The sequence below is a fragment of the Pygoscelis adeliae genome, unplaced genomic scaffold, assembly GCF_000699105.1.
Source record: "Pygoscelis adeliae isolate BGI_AS28 unplaced genomic scaffold, ASM69910v1 Scaffold27, whole genome shotgun sequence".
Taxonomy (NCBI): domain Eukaryota; kingdom Metazoa; phylum Chordata; class Aves; order Sphenisciformes; family Spheniscidae; genus Pygoscelis; species Pygoscelis adeliae.
This window is the reverse complement of record NW_008825410.1, coordinates 4,479,491-4,501,243: the sequence shown is the minus strand read 5'-3', so window position 1 is coordinate 4,501,243 and position 21,753 is coordinate 4,479,491. Positions and strand designations below refer to the sequence as shown.

Genomic DNA, 21,753 nt, shown 5'->3' with positions numbered 1-21,753 from the left:
TTAAACTAAAGGGGGGTAGATTTAGACTAGATCTAAGGAAGAAATTTTTTACGCTGAGGGTGGTGAAGCACTGGCACAGGTTGCCCAGAGAGGTGGTGGATGCCCCATCCCTGGAAACATTCCAGGTCAGATTGGACGGGGCTCTGAGCAACCTGATCGAGTTGAAGATGTCCCTGCCCATGGCATGGGGGTTGGACTAGATGACCTTTAGAGGTCCCTTCCAACCCAAACCATTCTATGATTCTATGATATGAGTGAAAGTAGCTGATTTTAGTTCATAGTTGTTTTGAAATTATATTTAAATAATTTTTTAATAAGTGTTTTCATGTCCAACAGAGTTCCCACAGGCTTTGATCTAGAACCATCCCTCACACAGTGTGTTCTGAATATGTTAAATACAATATATTGCTGAATGTATTTGCTGAGGTTTCAAGTGTCTTGGTAAATTTTTGCAGTTTGATTTCTAATTTGCATTGAACTGATGTCTTTTGGTACAAATCTCTGGAAGCTGAGGTAAGATTGCTTTTATTTCACATGTGTCCCAAGATAAAGACACAGCTCCCAGAGCCTCTGCAGGGGGAGCACTGCCGTGCAGCCCAACGGCTTTGCAGGCACCAGCAGTTACCAGTGGTTGTGATATTCTCCCTGTTCGGAGAAGGAGAAGTTTTTACAGTGGCTCTCAGAACAGAGTTTGGAAATGGACTAGTTTTTCTAAAGCTGGAAGAAGCAGAGCAGGAGAGAAAGCCCCAAGGAGTAGGGGACAGTCACTAGGAGAGCCCGTGGCTGCTGGGCGCCCGTCACACTCCTCATTCCCCAGGCACTGTCCTCATGGTCCCCATCACTGTCACCAGGGTCTGTCATCCTCTGAACCGCGTGTGCTGGGGAAGAAACGTGTTTGTTGAGAGGCACTCAGATCATCTTAGCCCTGTGTTAGCTCCTTCCGAGCCAGCTCATGTGGCTCTGCGCAACCCTGCCTTGTGCTGGGGAGTCCCCCAGGCGGGGAAGGCTGGCAAATCCCTGCTGGACCCTGGTCCTCAGTGCCACTGTACCTTGCCTCATTTAGCAGGGTGTGTTACCTTCTTAAAGCCTGGGGGGCAGGAGAGCTACAAAAGCATTGGGACCCACTTAAATGATTGACCCATCCCCTCCAAACTTGCCTCTAAAGTACGAAATCAGAGGTCTTGCTGCATGAGTCTTGGAAAGCAGAAGTGGGGAATATCTCTTGAGATAGTATTCGCCTTTTCTTTGCTTCTGTTATCTCAATTTTGGCCTGCTAAACAGGTATATTCACGTGAAGGATGCAAAGAGTATGAAATGATTAACTGAGACATTTAAGGGAGATAAATACAAAAGAAGGCTTAAGAAACTCCAGCCAAGATGCAAGCACTTCTGCAATGGAGGGTTTGCAGCAGAGTTTCAGTATATTCCTGCTCCATTTACTGAAGCATGTGTTAAAATGTAAAGTAATCAGGATAATGATCTTGACTCTTTTCTATATATAATTAGTGTTATCCTCTATTTAATGGCTGTCTTTCAACAAGCAAAGGAAAGAGGCTAAGGCAGAAAGACAGTGCAATGTGGAAAAAAGACTTGGTAGCTGAGGTGGTCAAAGATGTAAAAGAGAAAGTCAATTCTGGAGTGCTGCACGTTCCTCCTGGAGCGACTGAGAAAAAGTGCATGTTCCAACAATCACAGAATTTCCATAAATGTTAGAGAGGGGAAGAGAAGGCATCAAATCTGGATAACCTGAGTCTGCTTATCTCTCAAAGGTCTCCTTTTCAAGGAAGAATGTATTATTAAAAGTGGAGAGGTAGCACTGTAATTCATTAATAAGATGTAATATTTTTCATTCTTTAAAATGCACCTGCATTTTAGAATTTTGCTTTTTCCCATCTCATTAAATGTTGAGAGAAATATTGGTGGTTTTATTTCTTTGGTGAGTGAATTGTTTCCATAGTGTAATATGTCTTATTTGGGCTTGTTGTAGCGATTATGTTCATTTACACATCTGTCACTTGGAAAAATCCAATTACTCTCATCTCAATTTAGATTGGCAGCATTTACAATTTTTTCTAATGGCATGTGGAAATGTGAAAGTTAGATGTGGAAGCCAGGGTGATTTAGACTCTTTTATGTATTGTTGTTTGTGTTGGTTTAAAGTTATTGTCAATGGATGTCTGTCTAATTCACAAGGCTGTCAAAGACGTGTTTCCTAGCAAAGGTGGTGAAACACAAACTTACTTTTGCTTTTCAAGAAATACGAGATAAAGGAAAACTGATGTGACAAGGTGCAGTGTTTGACAGTGCTCCACTGTAAGATCAGCTGTGATCCCGAAAATGACACCAGTGACTGCTGGAGCAGATTGAGCATATGCTCTTTTCAGATGAATGGATGAGTTATATGACTTTTGGGGAAAAGTTACCCAATTTGCTTTTCATTTTTTTTCTTCCATTTCATATTTAGCTGTCCCTATTTACTGCAGCAAATTGGCCCAATGTTTCAAGGCAGGACCCTCTGTTACTGCCATCTACTTGTCTGTATTGTGCATCACACCTAGAGATACTGAAGAAGTTAAGATGTCTGGGAAAATACGATGGAAACAAGCATTTTTAACAACTCTTTAATAGTTCTAAAAGATAATTGCTTGCTTACATTTAATGTAACATTCTACATATGCATTTCATGCTGCAGTCAAATTTCCATTTCAATAGGGGGATCTAATAATAGCATGTCAGCCTGTACCACAAGCCTCAGGCTGGTTTGTGGCACAGCGAAGTACGCGGGATGATGCTCCATCCTGTGGGCTACTGGCAGAAAGGCAGCAGCCAGAGAAAAATGCACTGTACACCATGAGCAATATACTTGTGCAGATGGCTCGTAAGCAGAGTGGTTTCTGGAACGATCCTAGTTTAATTGGAGAACTCGGAGGACAATCTGCAAAATTTTAGGCTTGGTGACACGCTTATATGACTTCTTGTTTATGTAGTAAAAGTACTCTTATGTTTTGTTATGCCCAATGTTATGCCCATGTTATTTCTTCTTGAAGAATTACCTCTAGAAATTTTAGGAAAACGGAAGCAATGAAACTGAAAAGAACAGAGTATAGGCGTCCATTAAAAGATAACATAGCATGGGTCCTACGTGAAAAATGGTGAATGAATTTTGCCTCTAGGAAAGGAAAGTACTGGTACAAATATACAGATTTAGACATTTTAAGTTACAGTTTAGCGGGGAGGCTGAAGGGAAGGGGAGGAAGCCTCACCAGCTATACTTTCTGATATGTCTGTGACACATGCTCATGGAAAACTGCTGAAAGTTCCCAACTGTGGTAGAGAAAAAGGGAAGGAAAAAGCATCCGACTGCCACAAAAACTGACAAAGAAACCCAGCCTCTCCCCTCTCCCTGCATTTCTGAGCCACATGCTCCCATAGGACAATTTTTTATGGCTATTCCTTCTGGAGGTATTATGCAGGTGTCAACCGGGGACACAGCCCTCATCACTTGAATTCCAGAACAACAGCAATTGCAACCCCTGTGATGATAATGAAAATGTCATATTGTTTTAAATTTTTTCTTTTATTGTCACACCTTTTGTTTTGATTGTGGCTTCTGCTCAAACTGAATCTGCTGTAAAAATGGCAGTCTCACACAGAAGACTCCATGTGACTCTGCAGTATTGCTGAATTAATTCACAGCATTGTTCGTTCTCTCACATTGCGTTTGTGTTGTTTCTAGTCTGCTTCTTCCTGAGTTGTGGGTACTGTGTTTTGGTTAATGCATTTGGAGTGCTAGCTAAAAAACCCCATGTTGTACAGAATAAATATGACAATGATTCCCTTAGGAGACACATGCCCTTTGATTTCTGATTTTGCCCTGCAGCTTCTGGATCCTCCAGAATGTGGCAATGGCTTTGTGGAAGATGGAGAAGAGTGTGACTGTGGGACAATAGCAGTAAGTGCAATGTACTTTAAATTAGCAACTAGATTCTCCAGGACGCGGTGCTGCTCATCACTGCCGTTGATATTAAGTGGAGGAAGACAGGCAATGTTAAGGTCCTGTGGCAAAGGATTCATCATTTTTTACCTTTTTCCATCATGTTTAACACAATGTGGGTGCTGCCCATCACTACTGTTGACATTAAGTGGAGGAAGACAAGCAATGTTAAGGTCCTGTGGCAAGGGATTCATCATTTCCTGCCTTTTTCCATCATGTTTAACACAATGTGGGCCAGCTTTTTTATTTTATCACACATAAATTCTGAAGAGTAATAGCAATAGCTACCTGTGCAGAATCAAGCCTTAAAGGATGTTAAAGAAAGTATTTTCCTAGATGGGAACATGATTCTGGTCAGTGCTAAAATGTCAGTATTTAATGATTCCTAACTGTGAAGTTAGGAAAATTATTTCCTATATTGCATAGCAAACAGCTGTGCAGGAGCTTCATACCTGACAGTGCATGCTTTTTTTTCTGCCTCCAGGTGCCTAAAAGCCTGGTTAAAAATCTGTTCAGGTAGCAAGCTAAGACGAGAAGTAATAAGAGAGCTTGCGGCTCATCTGCTTTTCCCGTGTATTCTGTTATAAGTGTGTGTGTTCCCCAGGAGTGTGCCAGCGAAGGAGGAGAGTGCTGCAATACTTGCACCCTGACGGCAGGTTCCCAGTGCAGCAACGGGCTTTGCTGTCGGAAGTGCCGGGTAAGGGCAGTGACCTTCACTGCAGCGTCCTGACAGTAATGCATCCAGGTGGCTACAGGCACCGCAGCACATCTTTTTCCTTGCAGACCTTGTGTTTCCTTTTCTGAAAGCTTGCCTTTTAAAATTGGCTGAAAACTGGTTCGTCTGGGGCTATTCTCTGTCTTTTAGTCTGGGCTTCTTGGGGCAGGGATTGTGATCAAATGCAGAGGTGAATTAAAGCCTTCCAGTTTCAGACAAGTTTGAATCAGGTTGAAGTTCCACGAGGTTTCGTTAGATGTCCTTGTTTAAACATGCACATCCTTACCCATGTGCTGCTCCCAAAGCCTTACATGTTGCTCTGGATTTGCCCATGAGACTGAATGGGAAGATCGTACCACAGAGGGCCGAGAGAAGGATATAGTTTAAAAAAACCAAAAAACCCGCAGCTAACAGAATTGTTCAGAAGCGTTCATCTAAAAGACACCTGACTTCCATTTTACTTAGGTCTGCCTGTATCTCCTTATCTTTGGACTGACTGAAATCCTGTTGAGTAAAGGGAATCAAGCCCTGTGTAAACTATAAGGTATTCTTCCTGATACATCAGTAAATACTAAAAGGAGGTTTAGCCAGATCTTGGCTGTAAGGAAGGGAGCCCAGCTAAATATGACTTAAAATAGTTGTTTATACTCATTTAGTAGTAATGATAATTATTATTAATGTTATTAAAACTGTGGTGTACTCTGTGTGATATTTTTATCTTTATCTGTGGGCATCTGAGGGTTTCATTTCCTCAGGAAGAACATTAGTAATAACTGTGGACCACATTCTTGACTTTGTGCTCATCCTAATGTTAAAAAAAGAAAAAGCACAGATTATGCTGGAACAGATCACATTTCTCTAAGCACATTCCTTTTTTTTAATATAATATCAAAGATTAGCAGATTACCAGTGTGGGTGAATTTTGTTCAAGTATCCAAGTCACATAGGCACCATATTAAAGACTCTCAGAAAAAAATTAAGCTTCTGCGTACCTACATTATTTTTGCAAATGAGAGAAAGGTTTATCTATATACAGCGAGGCGAAGGTGAGCCAATGAAAGGAAAGGCAGAATTTTGCAAAACACGTGTCCCTAGGAGGTGTTAATCAGGACAACTCAAAAAACCATGTATAACAGTTCCCAAACTTGGGGTTACCTTCTCCTGTAATACCCTGCCTGAAAGCAGGAGTGATGGAGGGATTGCAAGCAAAACATGGTGGGTGTACATCCCAGCATCTGTAGTGTCTCTGACAATATTCCTGTCTGTCTGCATTTTTCCAGAGACTGGTAGGGAAAAAATAAGCTGAAGGCTGAGAAAGTACCAGAGTCTAGCTCTGACGTGTGTCCATTCACACCAGCTGTGGAGTTAGCAGTTGTCCCCAAAAAAATGTATGCGCATGCAGATCTGGAAAAAAAGTCACACAGCTGCAAAATGAACTGAATATCACAGACTTAAGAAACCTTTCAGGGAAAATAAGAGGTCTGCACTAACAATTGCCACTAATGGGATGTCTTCCTGCTTTTACAAGTCTTGAGAGTTAGCACAGAAGTCTTTAACCAAAATGCCTATGTTAGGTCACTGATACATTTTTCTTTGTTAAATATCTGGTCACTTAGAAAATGGTGTCAAACCATATGAAATTCAGTACATTTATTAATAGTTTCTGTTCTACAATGGAGCCTTGTAATAATCATAGTGTTTATACCTAGAGATTTGCAGTGTTATTCATCCCTAGAAAGAAGATCAGGATCACTCTCCCTGTTTTATAAAGAAGAGTAAAATAGTCACAAAAAGGCACAGTGACCTGGTCAAGATAATGTTGCAAGCCACTGCAGTATTGATTTGAGAAACGCCAGGGGTCCTGTGTCCCGGCAGAGCACTTATCCTGCTCGGCCCCACACTCGATGCACTCAGTGGTACTCAGTACTGGTGCCTCAGTGGTACCACTTGCACCAGTAAATGGCCGGTGGCTTGACAGGTGCAATGTCTGCACCAGGGAAAGGAAAGTCTTCCCACTTCAGTCAGCACATGAAAATTTCGCATTTTTTATTTTAGTTAAAACTCGTAAGAAAGCATTGCGTTTCAGGCAAGATATGGAGAAATCAAGACAATAATTTTCTGTCCTTTTTTTTCAGTTTCAACCTAAAGGAGTTTTGTGCAGAGAAGCAGTGAATGATTGTGATATTGCAGAGAACTGCACAGGAAATTCCAGTCAGGTGATTTTTATATCTTCTATCCAAGAGATGAAAAAAACCACCTGTAGTCTTTCAATCACTATGGATGTTACTATTTTGTATAGTAAGGTGTATAAAAATTGTATTAAACCTGCTGGTACTGAAAAAAAAGGCATGATACTGAAATAATTTTCCATATGACACTTGTTGTATGCTTTGCTTCCATGCTTGTCTGATTTATGATATATTAGTTATTTTCTCTTTCTATAGTGTTCTCCCAATATCCATAAAATGGATGGATATTCATGTGATAACAAGCAGGTAATTAGCACATCAATTTGTTTTACATTCTTTATGCTTTTATAGATTCCTTTTTGTAGATTTTGGTTTAAGGTCTTTGGAAGTCACCTGGGACAGTTCTGTTGACATTCCTGAGGTTTGGGTGCTAGTTATATTTTGGAGCTAAGCATTTAAATGAACAGAAAGTGGAATCACATATTAGTTGCCTCAGTAGAAAGCATGTGACAAATCTGTATATTAAACAAATGCATATTTTGGAAAATCAAGTTATTTGAAACTTTTTCTGTATCTTTTCTTTCTTTCTAGGGTATTTGTTTTGGAGGAAGATGTAAAACCAGGGACCGGCAGTGTAAATATATCTGGGGTGAAAGTGAGTGAATTCTGTTGTTTCTAAGTTGTTTGTTGTTCATGTGGCTTGAAAGATTATCTTAGCTGAGAAAAATTACGGAAGAAACATATTCAGAACCATTAAAAACAGCTGGGACTGTATGTCCCTCCCCCTCTTCCCTCCTCATTTTGTCTTTCCATCCTCTTTTCCAGCTCTTTCTCTAGTGTTGGTTAACTTACTGGTGACTATTCTGAAGTCTTAGGTTTAACTTCTCATTAATAACCACCTAGGGAGCCTATACTCATATTTATTGATTTATTTCAGTGGCTTCTGGACATTTTTGACCAATAAATCCTGGTCAATCTGAACAAAATCTTAAAACAGTCCTGTGGTGCCAACATAAAACTTTTCATTGAGAACACTGTGCAGAGTTTCACAGGCCACTTGCAGACCATTGGTACTGCAGTTCACAGATTGGGAAGCTCTGCTTGCTTTGCTTGTGTATCGCCATTTCCCAGGACCTGGCTTTTTGAAGTCTTCATCATCTTAGAAGAGATTTGTTTCTGTTTTTAGAAGTGACAGCTGCTGACAGGTACTGCTATGAGAAGCTGAATATTGAGGGGACTGAGAAAGGGAACTGTGGAAGAGACAAGGACTCTTGGATACAGTGCAATAAACAGTAAGTTGATCCATTTAGAAAACAACTGGTATGAGATTTTTATCCCTGATCCAGTTCTCTAGCTGGCATGAAGAGGCTCAAAAAGCCTCTGTACAGAACAGGCTTCTCCCGGCCTTCTTCTGCAGACCTTAGTGCAGGAAATTCTGGAGGGAGAGGGGTGTTGAGAGGAGATGATTTCTGTCAAGAGAGTACCATCTGAGCTTTGGGAGCACTTGGACCAAAAGTACTCTTGGTGAGGCTTAGCAGGGCAGAGGAGAGCAGCCTGTGGTTTCATGTCTCAGTTCGCCTTTTATGCTGTGCCATTGCATTGCTAAGTCATGTTCAGTTTTCATCGAATTGTAACCCTCCACATCTTTTCCTGCAAGTTGCTGCCTAAGCCAGTTTCACATTCTGTATTTATGCAGTTGATTATTTCTGCCTATTTCTGAATCTTTCGCCAGTCCTCACCAAACCGCACCCTGGTTTTTCAGATGAGTTCTCCATTCTGTCAATGCCATTTGAATACTTAGTCCTGCCTACAGGTGAACTAATGTCTTTTCCCACGTTTCTGTGCAGATTTGATAACCTTACTTTTGTTCCATTACAAATTCATGAGTAAAAAATATTCAGTAATATGGGAGAGGCCAGACAGTGCACAAGTCTCTGCACACGAGTTGTAAAGTCCCTTCAACAGTTGAATTAAACTTGGTGTCTCTAGTTCCCTTACATATGTGTCATATGAGAGTTTGTTTAAAGCCAGTATCTACTGCTTCTTCTCTGCGGGCCAGTTGCTGTATCTTAATAGGATAATAAACCAATTTGATGTGGTTTGTTCTTGACAGCTCACTGCTTGCTATTACTCAGAGCATTTTTGATAATATATTTTTGATAATTTTGATAATACTCTTTTCCCAGTCTAAGCTCTGAGGAAAATAGTTTTCTTGGGAAACAAGACATTATTTACGGGAGTTACTGTCAGTGGGAGAAAAGCAAGGAATAACAAACATGTTACAAAGCAAGTGAAGAAAAACACATTTTTTTGATCGTCCATTTTCACTGAATTTTCTTTTCAGTGAGTATCTGTTTATTCTCTCAATGCAGGGATGTGCTTTGTGGATACCTTCTGTGCTCCAATATATCCAGTGTGCCCAGACTTGGAGAACTTGATGGCGAAATCACATCGTCAATCTTGCAGTTTGGAAAAGTCTACAATTGCAGGTAACTGGAAATCCTGAAAACAGAACAGACAATCAATATCCATCTTGCATGGAAAAGCAGCTTTCTCATTCCTAAGTGGAGAACAACTGTTTCCATTAAATTTTTTTTTCCTATTACACATAACCATTATTCTAGCTCAACCTTTGTCAAGCTTCAGGAACTTGACTGCGTGTGAGGAGTGCAGCTGTTTTGCTTTTGCAGTCCCCTCTGTGTAGTAGTTAATTTTGCCTGAAGAGACATAATGCTCTTCTCTGGCCTCTTGATTTTACAATAATAAAATTAATGTTTGTGAAGTACTTAATGTACTCAAAATACTTAGACATATGCCTGCACTGCCAAAGCTAACTGGCAGCTTAATACGTTGCCATATGTTAGCTGAATCCCAATTACAGACCTGGTGTGTTATCATAGCTTCACACAACTGTAAGATGAAACAAAGTCCTACATGAGTAAACTCAATGTTTTATCCAACACTAGCTCCTACACAGGAAAAATGGTCTTTGTTTTCACCATTACATTTGTTTCATGTAGGTATGCTACATTTTGGTTTGTTTCACGTTAGGGCCAGTGAGATAAATAAGCCAATACTTACTCTTTCCTGGTCCCGGGCATCATATAATGCAGACAGAAATGAAGGCAGCAGCCCAGAGCCCAGTTTCTCAAGCAGTCCCATCTAATCAAAGCACAAGTCTCCGGGGTCCTCTTGGTTGTCTTGCAGTGGTGGCCATGTGAAGCTCGATGAGGAGACGGACCTGGGCTATGTGGAGAATGGGACGCCGTGTGGGCCGAACATGGTGTGCCTTGAGCATCGCTGCCTCCCCACCGAGGCCTTCAACTTCAGTACCTGCCCAGGCACCACAGACAGCCAAATTTGTTCAGGACATGGTGTATGTTCTTGTACTCTTTAATCCTTTTTTCTGTTTTTGCTGAGTATCTGGCGTTGTGTAGTGTACTAGCTAGACCTTTCAGGAAGCCAGCAGCGTGACTCTAGAAGTCTTTAAACTGGAGAAGCTTTTGAAAAGGAAAGGGGGAGGAAGCACATAAATAAACATAATGCACACAGTCAAGGCATCTTAAACAATGAGTCACAGTAAGTACATATTAGTTTTGCAAAAATTTTATCAATCAATTCTTTTGCTATCACTTCTGTTAATGTGATATTTCCTCAGGCAATGTACTGGAGAATATAAAGGTTTAAGAACTGAGAAACTTGGGTCTCTGTTCTTCCAGATGCTTTTTTTAATTCCCTCTATATTATGTCAGCCAAGAAGGTTCATAAAGTTGTTGGATTTTGTTGGCTGAGAGTTACTTTGCTCTAGAGAAGAGGGCAGCAAGCTGGCTCTTGGCTAGTGACAGCTTCTCCGCTCGGTGCACAGCCTATGGCTTTGCTGTGGCCCTGGCGAGTCCCATAGTCCCTCACACGGTTTGTAGCAGTGTCCAGGTCCCTACGGCTGAGCTGAGATCAAAGGAGTTGGTCTCTCATAACATCTTTTGTCTTTTACACTGCATTAAAACTCCCTTTTTTATCTGAAATTAACCATTTCATCATATTTTGAAAAAACAAAATCTTTGAGGTTCAGAGTCTCCCAAAGCAATTATAAATGGCTCTGTTAAATATATATTACATTAAAATATATTAAGGTAATTAATACATATTACATACATTTATATATAAAGTATAAGAATACATTTAATACATTTATACCTAACATATAAATTAAAAAATGCTGTATATCAAAAACATTTTGCAAAATTTTGCAGGCAGTCAAAATCAGTGCTATATGACTGTACCTATACTGTAGTTATTAATTGTGGGAATAATTATGATTTTATTCTGAGCTACACTTTTGGCTGCAGGTTTGTAGCAATGAAATAAAGTGTGTCTGTGACCGATTCTGGGGAGGAGATGACTGCAGTTTTCACATCAAAGATGATATATTTTTTGATAAAGATGCCATCAATAAAGGTATGTTGTTATAATTTTTACCAATAACTGGAAAAGCTTGGATTTGAGGAAGGTTCATTAAGCAAAACTGGATCTCCTACTCTTCCAGTTAGCATACAACATTAGGCACCATTAGGAGCCTTATTCCCTTCCCTTCCTCCCTGTGTCTGTGAATGAGGTTTCAGACCTGGGGCTGGATGCGAGCGGTGCTGCTCACAAGCACTCAGTACACCTCTCGGGACTGGTACCAGTGTGTCTGGTTGTACCTTGCTTGTCCCAGTCATCTGAGTGGCCTTATTAAGTATATTGATAGATTAAGACAAGTAAAAAGTTACTGGGACTTTTCATATCTAGATGGAAAGGTAATGTTGCTTACATGATTGGTTTTGATTTGTAGAGTCAATTTTTTATTACATGGCCAGTATGCAGAATGTCGGTGCACAAATTTTAGGCTTTTACATTTTTTTAGTGACAGTTTTTATTCATCTTTTGGCTTGCATACAAGAGAAAGATATATTGTGAAAAAGTGAGGGTGTAAATCTTTTTCATTATAAATCCTTGTGGGGGGACAGTTTTACCATCTTCCAGAATGTCTCTTTTGATTAGTTTATTCAGCTGTGGAAGGGATTTGAGCCAAAACAAACAAAAAAGTCACTTTTATTCCAATGTAAGCATGTATTTGCCAGGCAGGTTATAAGGATGTAAGCTACAGCAGTTTAATATTGATAACATTATATTGGCATACCTGGCACAACTTTCCCATGTAGCAAGTGTTCAGTTAAGGGAAACGGACACAGAGGTCAAAGTTTGATTTACAAATGATCTTTTTATGTCCATGCTATACTTCAAGATTATATCACTGGTTACAATTAATCAGCCTAGTGCGAGTTGTCCAAGCAGGTTTTTGAAAGACAGTGCATTTACTGTTTTTGTATATTTTTCTCCTAAAACCCTGTACATTTTTCCCCTTTCTTGTGTTTCCAGGTGTTGTTAGCACAAATATAATAATAGGGGCTATTGCTGGCACCATTTTAGTGTTGGCTCTCGTTTTAGGAATAACTGGTTGGGGTTACAAGTAAGTAAATTGTGTTCTTCTTAATACAGTTAAAAATGTTTATTTCATCTGATAGCTGACTATGTTATGAAAAGAACAATTCAAACATAATCTAAAAAATCCAAATTGGATTATATTTATACAGTGACATTTTTAAAGTATTAGCATTTTTGAAGCAATTCTTGCATGTGTATGTGGTTTTGGAGAGTTTGATCCAGGTTTGAAATTGATTGTTATTTAGTTATTTCTTTTTTTTTTTTTTGTAGACTATCAGATTATGATTTTACTGTATCTGACAAAGGAAATACAAGAATACAGTCTGATGATTATAAATCTTCCCTAATGATGAAGTAGATTTAGCAAGATTAACCTTCAGTCAGTCAGTAAAGCATTTAACCATAGGCTTCCTTAAACAGATGTTTATATTCAGTCAGCTTAACCTGAAATTAATTCAGGCACGTTTTTTGTCAAGAGAGTGAGCTGTAATTTGCAAATAAGGTGCAAGTTCTCTCCTGGTGTAGAGCTGTCAGTGTTCCACTCACGGAAAGGCAAAATGGATTATTTTAGCCTGACTGCTCTTTTTCAGTTTTTCTCCTTTTGTGATTTTTTTCTAAAAACAGGGGGGTTTAGGTTTTTTGCAGGTATTAAAAAAAGATTCAACGTACTTACGTTGTCACCTGTGTTTGGGTGAGACTGGCTCTTGAAGTCCTTCCTCCACAGGTCCTTGGTGTGGTTGGAGGGCAGGGCAGGTTCAGCTGCAGGCAGTGCTGTAGCTGGAACACGGCCCCAGCGGTTTGGCGTAACGAACTGGCACATTCCCTGCCGGTCTGTTAGACTGAGGTAGGCTGAGGGCAGCTCAGAAACACGTAACGAAAGAAGCATTTGGAAAAAAGTATGAAGACTAGGGTAGTAAAAAGGTAGGTTATGCTGTTTTGGTATATCACCCTCAGCTTCTGGCTATCTGAAAATCTGGACTTCTCTTTTGAGTACAACTCCAAAAGTTAAGGGCTCATTCTGAGATCACATCTAGCCAGTGGGATTGGTTTTTGGTGGTGGAGGGCAAGAGTGCATTTTTCACTAGCAGCTTCACAGTGAATAGACTTAAACTCATCATGAACTGCACCTCCAACTCAGCACTTATTTAGCCATCAATATGAATATCTTTTCCTCGTTTATTCTGATTTAGTATGTTTATGAGTATGTTTATTTCAGAAGTGTTTTCTGTAGAAATATTTGGAGCAAAAATTTCATTCTGCATGCATTGCTTTTGTCTTTACAATTTTTTTCTCTTACTGACCATGTATACCTGCATACTGATAACTCATTCTTCTTTCTTTCTCTTCTCTTTGTATGGAAAGAAACTACAGAAGACAGAGGTATGTGATAAAAGTAATGGAATGTGGTAGCTTTTCTTCTCTCTTGCTCATTTACATATAGTAATCACTATGTTTTCCATAAAGAAAATACAGTGATGAACTATCATATTTTAAAGAATATTTGCTTGAATATTAGAATTGGTATTTATTGTATAAATGCATTGCTTGAAATCCTGATTTCACTGGACTCGGTAGCAAAAATAACGTTTACTTCTGAGATAGACTGTTTTATTTAGGAAAACAGGAGAATATTTCCAATAAGAGAGACTGAAAATCTGCTATTAGAGATGAAAGTGTTCTTGGGAGGCTGAGAATTGAATAATTAATATTAACATGATGTTCAGGAGCCTTGAGACAAATTCATTCCTGGAGCTTCTTTGCAGTTAAAAGTACAATGAAGTTAAATTGCTGTGCGAATGAAGAGCCCATTCTTTCCCGCCACTCTGCTCTACTGATTTGTAGCTAAAGCATGGTACCGTCTTCAGCACAGGGCTGAGCTTTCGCCCTTTCAAGCTTGTGGCCAAAAACCAAGCAGTTCCTCGTGACTGGGGTTTGGCTCCTGGAAGACCACCTGCCTTTGATCAGTCATCTGCCTGGCAGATGGGTCTTCTGGGGAGGAGTTGGCTCCTTCCTCTTCCAGTCCCCCACAGATAAGAGGGTTTCTCAAATTCCCCTGTTTTCTGCCTGTATCACCACCTCCTGGTCCAAGCTGCTGCTTGCTTTGTTGCTGCTACCTGTTGTGCTTGTTCTCCATTTCCACTACCTGTGTAGCGCTTTCTCTGCCAGGCTCAAAATACTTGCAAAAAGCAGAAAAGCTCTGCCAAGTGCTGGTTGCGTACTACAAGGTCAGATAGGTGGCAGGAACGGTAACGAGAAAAAGGCAAAGCTATCGAAGTCAAGCCTTATGGAGAGGTTGGTGGGTAGGAAATGTCACCTGGCACAAGGAAGGCAGGATTTCAGGGTTTGGTGCTGCTTAGTGGCACGCGATATATCTATAAGCACAGACTAACACGGCCATCAAGTCACTCTACTGTGGGTGTATCAGTGTTGGCTGAGGACAGAGCAGCCAAAACAGAAAGAGGCTGCCCCATGCATGTTCGCATCGGAATATTAGAGAATCTAACTTCTTCAAATTCCCTCGTCTCCAGAAATTAGTATATGGACAGAGAGCTGTGAGTATGTGGTCAGTCTGCAGCTGTGTCTGTGGGCATGGGCAGAGTAGAAACCAGCATAAGTTGAGGCTTTTGAAGATGATGGAGGGCTCCATCATTTTAAAGGTGATGGAGATATTTAGCACGTAAATCTCCTTCATGCAGAAAATGAAGTTCTGTAGGCTGACTTCTAAATAGAATAATTGTGGATATGTACAAGGAGTGCTCCATAAATGAAAAAAAACAGACATCCATCAGAGTGTCCAGAGTGTCCTTTTTTTTTATTGTTTATGATTACTCCTTCAATAAAGATGAAAACAAGCCATTAAGGTATTTTTGAGCATTACATAAGGAATGATATTTGGTAGTACTAAGCAGCTGAAATGAGTAAAATGAAAGTAATAAAAAGAGCAAATTAGGAAGGATTCTGCGAGGTGGGATAGTGTGGCTTAAAGGGGACATCTACATGGGAAGTTATTTCTGACGGAGTACCGAAAGGGCAGTTTGCTGGAGGAAGCCTGGAGAGCAGAGCTGCCCACACTGAGTCAACTCCGAACACACCGATGTACCAGCCAAGGAATGGGGAAAGAACTGAGACCCGAGAGATGCTAGAAGAAATAGTGTGGAAGTACTGTGTTACACTAATGATTTATGTGCCATATAATTATATATTTTAAATACTTTAGGAGCATTAGAAATTCAGATACGGAATGAAGAGAGCCCAGTTCAGGTCTGTAGTTGGACACAATCTGAAAGTGAATCAACCTTCTGATAAATGCTCATCTTAATAGGGGCAGACTGAAGCAAAAAGGCCTTGAAAGGTGTGAGGCTGAATAGATGATTAAGTTGCTGGTATTATGATACAGCCAGTTTTCAAAGTAGCTACTTGCCCTAGGGAGGATTTTTCAACTTGGTGGAACTGTAACTGGAATATTTGCATGGCAGTTTTTCTGCTGGCAATGAATTCACCTGCAAAAAGTGCATAACTTGATTAGGACTTTCTAATGCATAGATAGTTTTATGCACCATGACCAAGCGTCTAGTACTGGAAAAGGATGATAAACTATTGTCAGATGTGTGTGGCGTTATTCTTGTGTGTCTTGGCAGATTGAGTCTACTGTGGTAAGCAGGAGTAGCTGAGAACCTCTGACGCTGGTATTAGTTCCCCTGCACAAGAAAACAGTTAAACTAGATGTTTTTCTCCTCCTGAGGCTTAAACAACTCAACAGGTTGCTATTCTTGAATTCAATAATGATCACAAAAATTAAATGGAAAGCATCTACCTCAGAAGGAAAAAAGCATTAACTTTTCCTGAACTCCTTTTTGATGCAGGCATGCCATTCAGCTCAGGCTGCAGTACTTGTACTGCACCTGGGGATGCTTTTCGCAACCAGTGCAATGAGCCATTTGAAATGTCTGAACTTGGTTATCCAATGTCTCAAGAACCACCAACTATTCACTTTGAAAATTGTGATCAGAGTTTATCAGTGAAATGTTCCTTGTTTTCCCTTACCAAAACCACATAATCCACTTTTCTGCACATGTCAGAAGCACGTGGGAGTTTTCTCTCAGATGGTTGAATTATTTATTAATAGGCTTATTGTATGTGGTTAACAGGTTTCCTCAAGGATCGCAATTCTTGCCTGTTTCTTTTAAACTAATATTTGTGCATGTTTGTGTGTGTGCTGGTGCCTGTCATGTTTTCTGACTCTACGATGTTTATTATACTTTAGACAAATACCCCAGGGAGATTATGTAAAAAAGCCTGGAGAGGCCGACTCTTTTTATAGCGACATGCCTCCTGGAGTCAGCACAAACTCTGCATCTAGTTCTAAGAAGAGGTCTGCTTTTCTGTCGCATTTTCAGATTTCTACCTGTTCCATCACCCATTATTCCATTAGTCAGAACATTTCATTGTTTTGCAGCAGGTTTGATTCTTTCTTCTTTCTTTGTGGAATGTTTGAAATAGCATCCTTTGTGCTTTGATTACTGATTTTTCTCACATGCCCTGAGCTGCTAATTATTACAATTAGTCCAGAATAAACAAGTTTTCCATTGTAAACCAATTTTTGGTTAATCGTATTTTCATGATCTTCCTGCTTGAGAATTGTTTTCAAGTAGACAGTAATAATAATTGCTGGCTCAAAAAAACCCTAAATAGAAGAACCACATTTTTTTTAAATCGTGGTCATGTAATCAAAGAAAAGGAACACTGTCTTGCTTCAATAATAGTTATAAACATAAACTGTTCAATATAAATGTTATTTTTATATCTTATTTGTCAGCGTCATTAATTCACTGAGTTAACGTACAGTTCTGGATAATATTCTTGCTGTCTCACATTAAAGATGATGGTGCTTGCATTTTATTCCACTTACTAGACTAGTATACTAAATGGTCACCAAGTATTATCTTAGAAAATAATTCTACAAAGACTTTCTGTAGTTTTGTGCTTGCTATTATGGGTAACCAAGGAGGGCATTAGATTTTGCCCTTGATCAGATTTCACTAATTCTGTTATTGTTCCAGTTACTTTAAAAATCCATCAACATTTTAAAATGGAAAATTCATTGAAAAGCATTGAGAGTTATTTTTAATTGCTAAGGTCATTAGGTCATGATGCTCACCATCCATCTGCAGTCAGAGATCCTTTAATTATGAAAATCTCCAGCTAGCACTTTAAAACAATTTATGAGAAGCACTATGTCATAGGAGGGATAGACAATCTTGAACTGCTTCATAAGAAAACTGCAATTCTCAATTCTTGTCTTGCTGAGCAGTCTATAACTGTGCAGTTGATGAAGCCATTTTCTTTGTTGTTATTTCAAAGGAAGTGAAGAGAAATGTATGGAAGGGATACATTTGCAGTGACATTTGCTATTTGGGTATAGCAGCTTGATCCTATATGCAACTTAATTCAGTCTGTTCTAATGAATGTGTTATTAAGAAAGCGGTAGTAATGTATAGTTAATTAATGATTTCTAATTTTTAAATTCCGCTTTTTAGATTTATGAGTGGATAAATTATTTGTTTTCAGGGAGCAAGCGTTAATCTTAAATGATGCACTGTTTGTGTTGGAGAATCTTTTCTCATTTGGATAAAATTTTTTAAAAAGTCTTGGGGAAGCAAGTTTTCATAGCTTCGTGTAAGCAGGTTCAAATACCGGTTAAGAAAAAAAAGTTCGTTTTTAAATGAGTATCATTTAATATGTTTCTTCTTTCATTCAGTATCTGTGTTTCTTTTCATACTTAATTTCTTTCATGTGTTTCTGTTTATTATTTGTTCCAAAAAGCTAATGGCTTCTAAGGTCTGTCTGTACTAGAGAGTTTTGTTGTTCCCCACCACCAGTTCAGGTATGTTGTGCCACTGTAACGTCTGGAAAAGTAAGTCTGACAAATATTCCATTAACATTTTGGTGGAGCTGACATAGTCCTCCCATTTCAATGCCCAAAGTGCTATTTCCTACCTTGCAAGCTGGTTTTGATTTGCTTTGTGTGCAGATACGGATGACATCTCTTGGGAGACATTAGAGTGACCGGGCCATTAGCCACCTGGGCTTCTCCATGCTGGAAAGCACTATGAAGTGTTAGTATTAGGATGTTCAAGGATTAAGAGATAACTTTATGATAACTCTTCCTATTATGAAACGGCAAACACCAAAACCAGTACATAGCAAGACACTCCTGAACCTGAAAAGAGACCATTAGGAGGAGAAAATAAATTATTATAAAATCTGTTAAAGGATCTGTTGGTTCTCAGACCTTTCATGCTGTAAGTAAGTAATTAATGAAACCCTGGACTTAATTCAGTGTCGCTGTGATTAGCCTGGTCTTCTGGAAGCTGAAGAGCATCTGTCAGATGCCTACCCTCCCAGGAAAGCGGAGGCTGAAAAATGCAAGAGTATTCAGACTTAAAAACTACAGAAATAGATCCTTTAAGCAAAACTTCTTTGTAATAGATAAGCCATCTATTCTGACCAGTTTTGAACTTGTCTTCTTTTCTTTTGGTAATAATTGTAGATCTCGTGGCGAACAGCTGAGCAGCAGCTCTAGTTCAACAGGAGGGAGCCTGTTGCAAAACCCCATGTGTTGGACCTTGCCAGACACATCTCTGGCTCTTAGAGGGAATACAAGAAGAAAGAAAAACTTTAGTTTGCACCAAGCACCTAGATATAAAGACTGTTTTTGGCTTTGAGTTTGGCATTAAAATTATATACTGTAGTGATTAGCTGACAAAATATAATAAAAATTTCAAATTAGCAAAAATGAGACAGAGTTACCCTCCACTGGAGCTACCAGCTGTGGGTGGGAGGATGGTTCATCGCAGACTCCTGGACCCCTGAGACTTGTCGCAGTGGGTAGAGGGAAGCAGTCCCAGCTTTCCTGCAACAGCACAAGGAGGGAGTGCGCAGCCTGCAGGTGGGATGTGAGGAAAAAACACCTTGAGACGAGCACAGTTGGAAGAGCATCTTCCAGCTAAGAACTAGGGCAGAGCTGGAAATCTGGTGTGCACTGGTATTTGTGCTTTCCACAGTAGACATGGGAGAAAGCAGTGCTGAAGCCTGGCTCTTGAATATGGATACACCAAACGACTCTTTAAGCAAAACTTCTTTGTAATAGATAAGCCATCTATTCTGACCAGTTTTGAACTTGTCTTCTTTTCTTTTGGTAATAATTGTAGATCTCGTGGCGAACAGCTGAGCAGCAGCTCTAGTTCAACAGGAGGGAGCCTGTTGCAAAACCCCATGTGTTGGACCTTGCCAGACACATCTCTGGCTCTTAGAGGGAATACAAGAAGAAAGAAAAACTTTAGTTTGCACCAAGCACCTAGATATAAAGACTGTTTTTGGCTTTGAGTTTGGCATTAAAATTATATACTGTAGTGATTAGCTGACAAAATAAAAATAAAAATTCAAAATTAGCAAAAATGAGACAGAGTTACCCTCCGCTGGAGCTACCAGCTGTGGGTGGGAGGATGTTCATCGCAGACTCCTGGACCCCTGAGACTTGTCGCAGTGGGTAGAGGGAAGCAGTCCCAGCTTTCCTGCAACAGCACAAGGAGGGAGTGCGCAGCCTGCAGGTGGGATGTGAGGAAAAAACACCTTGAGACGAGCACAGTTGGAAGAGCATCTTCCAGCTAAGAACTAGGGCAGAGCTGGAAATCTGGTGTGCACTGGTATTTGTGCTTTCCACAGTAGACATGGGAGAAAGCAGTGCTGAAGCCTGGCTCTTGAATATGGATACACCAAACGACTGCAGGGACAACTGGCAAAGTGTAACTGCAGGGTTTAACCAGAAATCCTGGATGCTCTGCTGGTGCAGACAGACCTTAGGCTGTGTTATGCCACCAGCCTTGGGAATGTGACTCTCTCAACCGCTGAACTAACATTGATGTGAGACAATACCCTTAACAATAACCGCATCTGAGCCCTCCTATTCCAGGTCAAATGGATTATCTCATTCCTGGAGTGAAAGGATCCCAGACACAAAACATATTTCAGACATTTGTGAAAATGGGAGGCCTAGGAGTAATTCTTGGCAAGGTAAGTGTGAACCTCTATGCTGGCCGCAGTAGAAACCAGCCTCTGAGCCATTGCTGCTCTGCTGAAAGTTTGGCTGATCTTAGGACAGCAGCATGACTCCTTAAAATTGTGCTAATTGTTATTAAGCTGGAATTGGGATTTAGAAGCACCCTACACAAGTACCTTTTTCGCACAATGCTTTGGCACATAGAAATGACATTTAATTTCTCCCATTCCTCCAGTGTGAGCTAACATGAGAAAGAGGAAGAAGTCTATTCACTCTTGCCAGCTTCTGTGATTTTATCAGGCAGTGTTCAGTTGGTTTTTTTGAATTGTAGCGATTTTCTCAAATGAAAGCTGAAATTAAGGAGTTTTTTGCTCTGCACAGTTGCAGCAAAAAGTAGAGAAAGATCACCTAAGTGTCAAGTTTACCTGGTCTGAGGTAAATCAAGAGGGACTGACCTGTGACTTTTAAATGGTTAAAGCTAATGAGGTAACGACTCTTGCTGGGGATGCAAAAAGAATATACAGTTTGGCATGGGATGCAGGTGAGTTTCAAGTTGTTTTACCGTCTGTCTTTATCCTTTGATTTCTTTCAGGTAATATAGGAGGAAACAGAAAGAAAGTCAGAGGCAAAAGATTTAGGCCACGGTCTAATTCAACTGAGTAAGTCTGAACTTATAAAAGCAGAGCCAAAAAGTACAGTTTTCATATTTGTGTTTTGTAGATGGAGATTAAGAGTACTGAAAAGTAGACAGCTCATTTTTGCTCTGTGGCCCATTCTGATTGCTGACTGATAGTCTGGTAAATGGTTTGGCTAATATATTTCAAGCTCTTTTTATGTATTCTTTAAAAATTAACTATCAATTTTCTTTTTTATGTAGGCTTCCTCACAGTCGTTCCCATAGCAATTCCCAATGATGGTGGCAGCCTGCACCATCACTGCAGGCTTTTGTCTACAGTAAACTGCCATTGCTGAGTGTATCCTGGTTCAATACTGAATTTCTGATAACCTGTTTCCTACCCTTGTCTTCACCTTGGGTTGGGCCATTGCAGAGTCAGAGATTTGTATCTTTGCGTACCTGCCTGGAGGTTTTAGGAGAGGTATCTGTCTGCTTTGAGAGTACTCTGAAGTTTATTGTTGTAAGCCTGAAACAGCCTGTCTTGAGTAAGCCCTGCAATAAATGGGTAATGAGAGTCTTTACCAAGCAACTGATCCCCAGACCTTTCCAGTATGGCTTAGAGTTGCTTTCTATATTGATTTGTTGGTTACATTTACTGAAGAGCCCACGTGTGCAGTGCTCCCCCTAGGGAAGGGG

The 21,753-nt window shown here is 40.0% G+C and overlaps 1 protein-coding gene across 1 annotated transcript in view; it reads left to right on the top strand.

The window, feature by feature from the left end:
* Positions 1-21,753, top strand: part of ADAM22 (ADAM metallopeptidase domain 22) — a 123,101-nt gene that overhangs the window by 86,643 nt on the left and 14,705 nt on the right. Inside the window, exons 15-28 of the mRNA XM_009330594.1 lie at positions 3,881-3,952; positions 4,599-4,691; positions 6,845-6,925; positions 7,154-7,204; positions 7,490-7,553; positions 8,085-8,190; positions 9,271-9,387; positions 10,106-10,274; positions 11,245-11,353; positions 12,317-12,407; positions 13,745-13,762; positions 16,647-16,841; positions 20,355-20,455; positions 21,034-21,100. Coding sequence (XP_009328869.1) covers positions 3,881-3,952; positions 4,599-4,691; positions 6,845-6,925; positions 7,154-7,204; positions 7,490-7,553; positions 8,085-8,190; positions 9,271-9,387; positions 10,106-10,274; positions 11,245-11,353; positions 12,317-12,407; positions 13,745-13,762; positions 16,647-16,841; positions 20,355-20,455; positions 21,034-21,100 — 1,334 coding nt within the window. The remainder of the gene's footprint in view (positions 1-3,880; positions 3,953-4,598; positions 4,692-6,844; positions 6,926-7,153; positions 7,205-7,489; positions 7,554-8,084; positions 8,191-9,270; positions 9,388-10,105; positions 10,275-11,244; positions 11,354-12,316; positions 12,408-13,744; positions 13,763-16,646; positions 16,842-20,354; positions 20,456-21,033; positions 21,101-21,753) is intronic.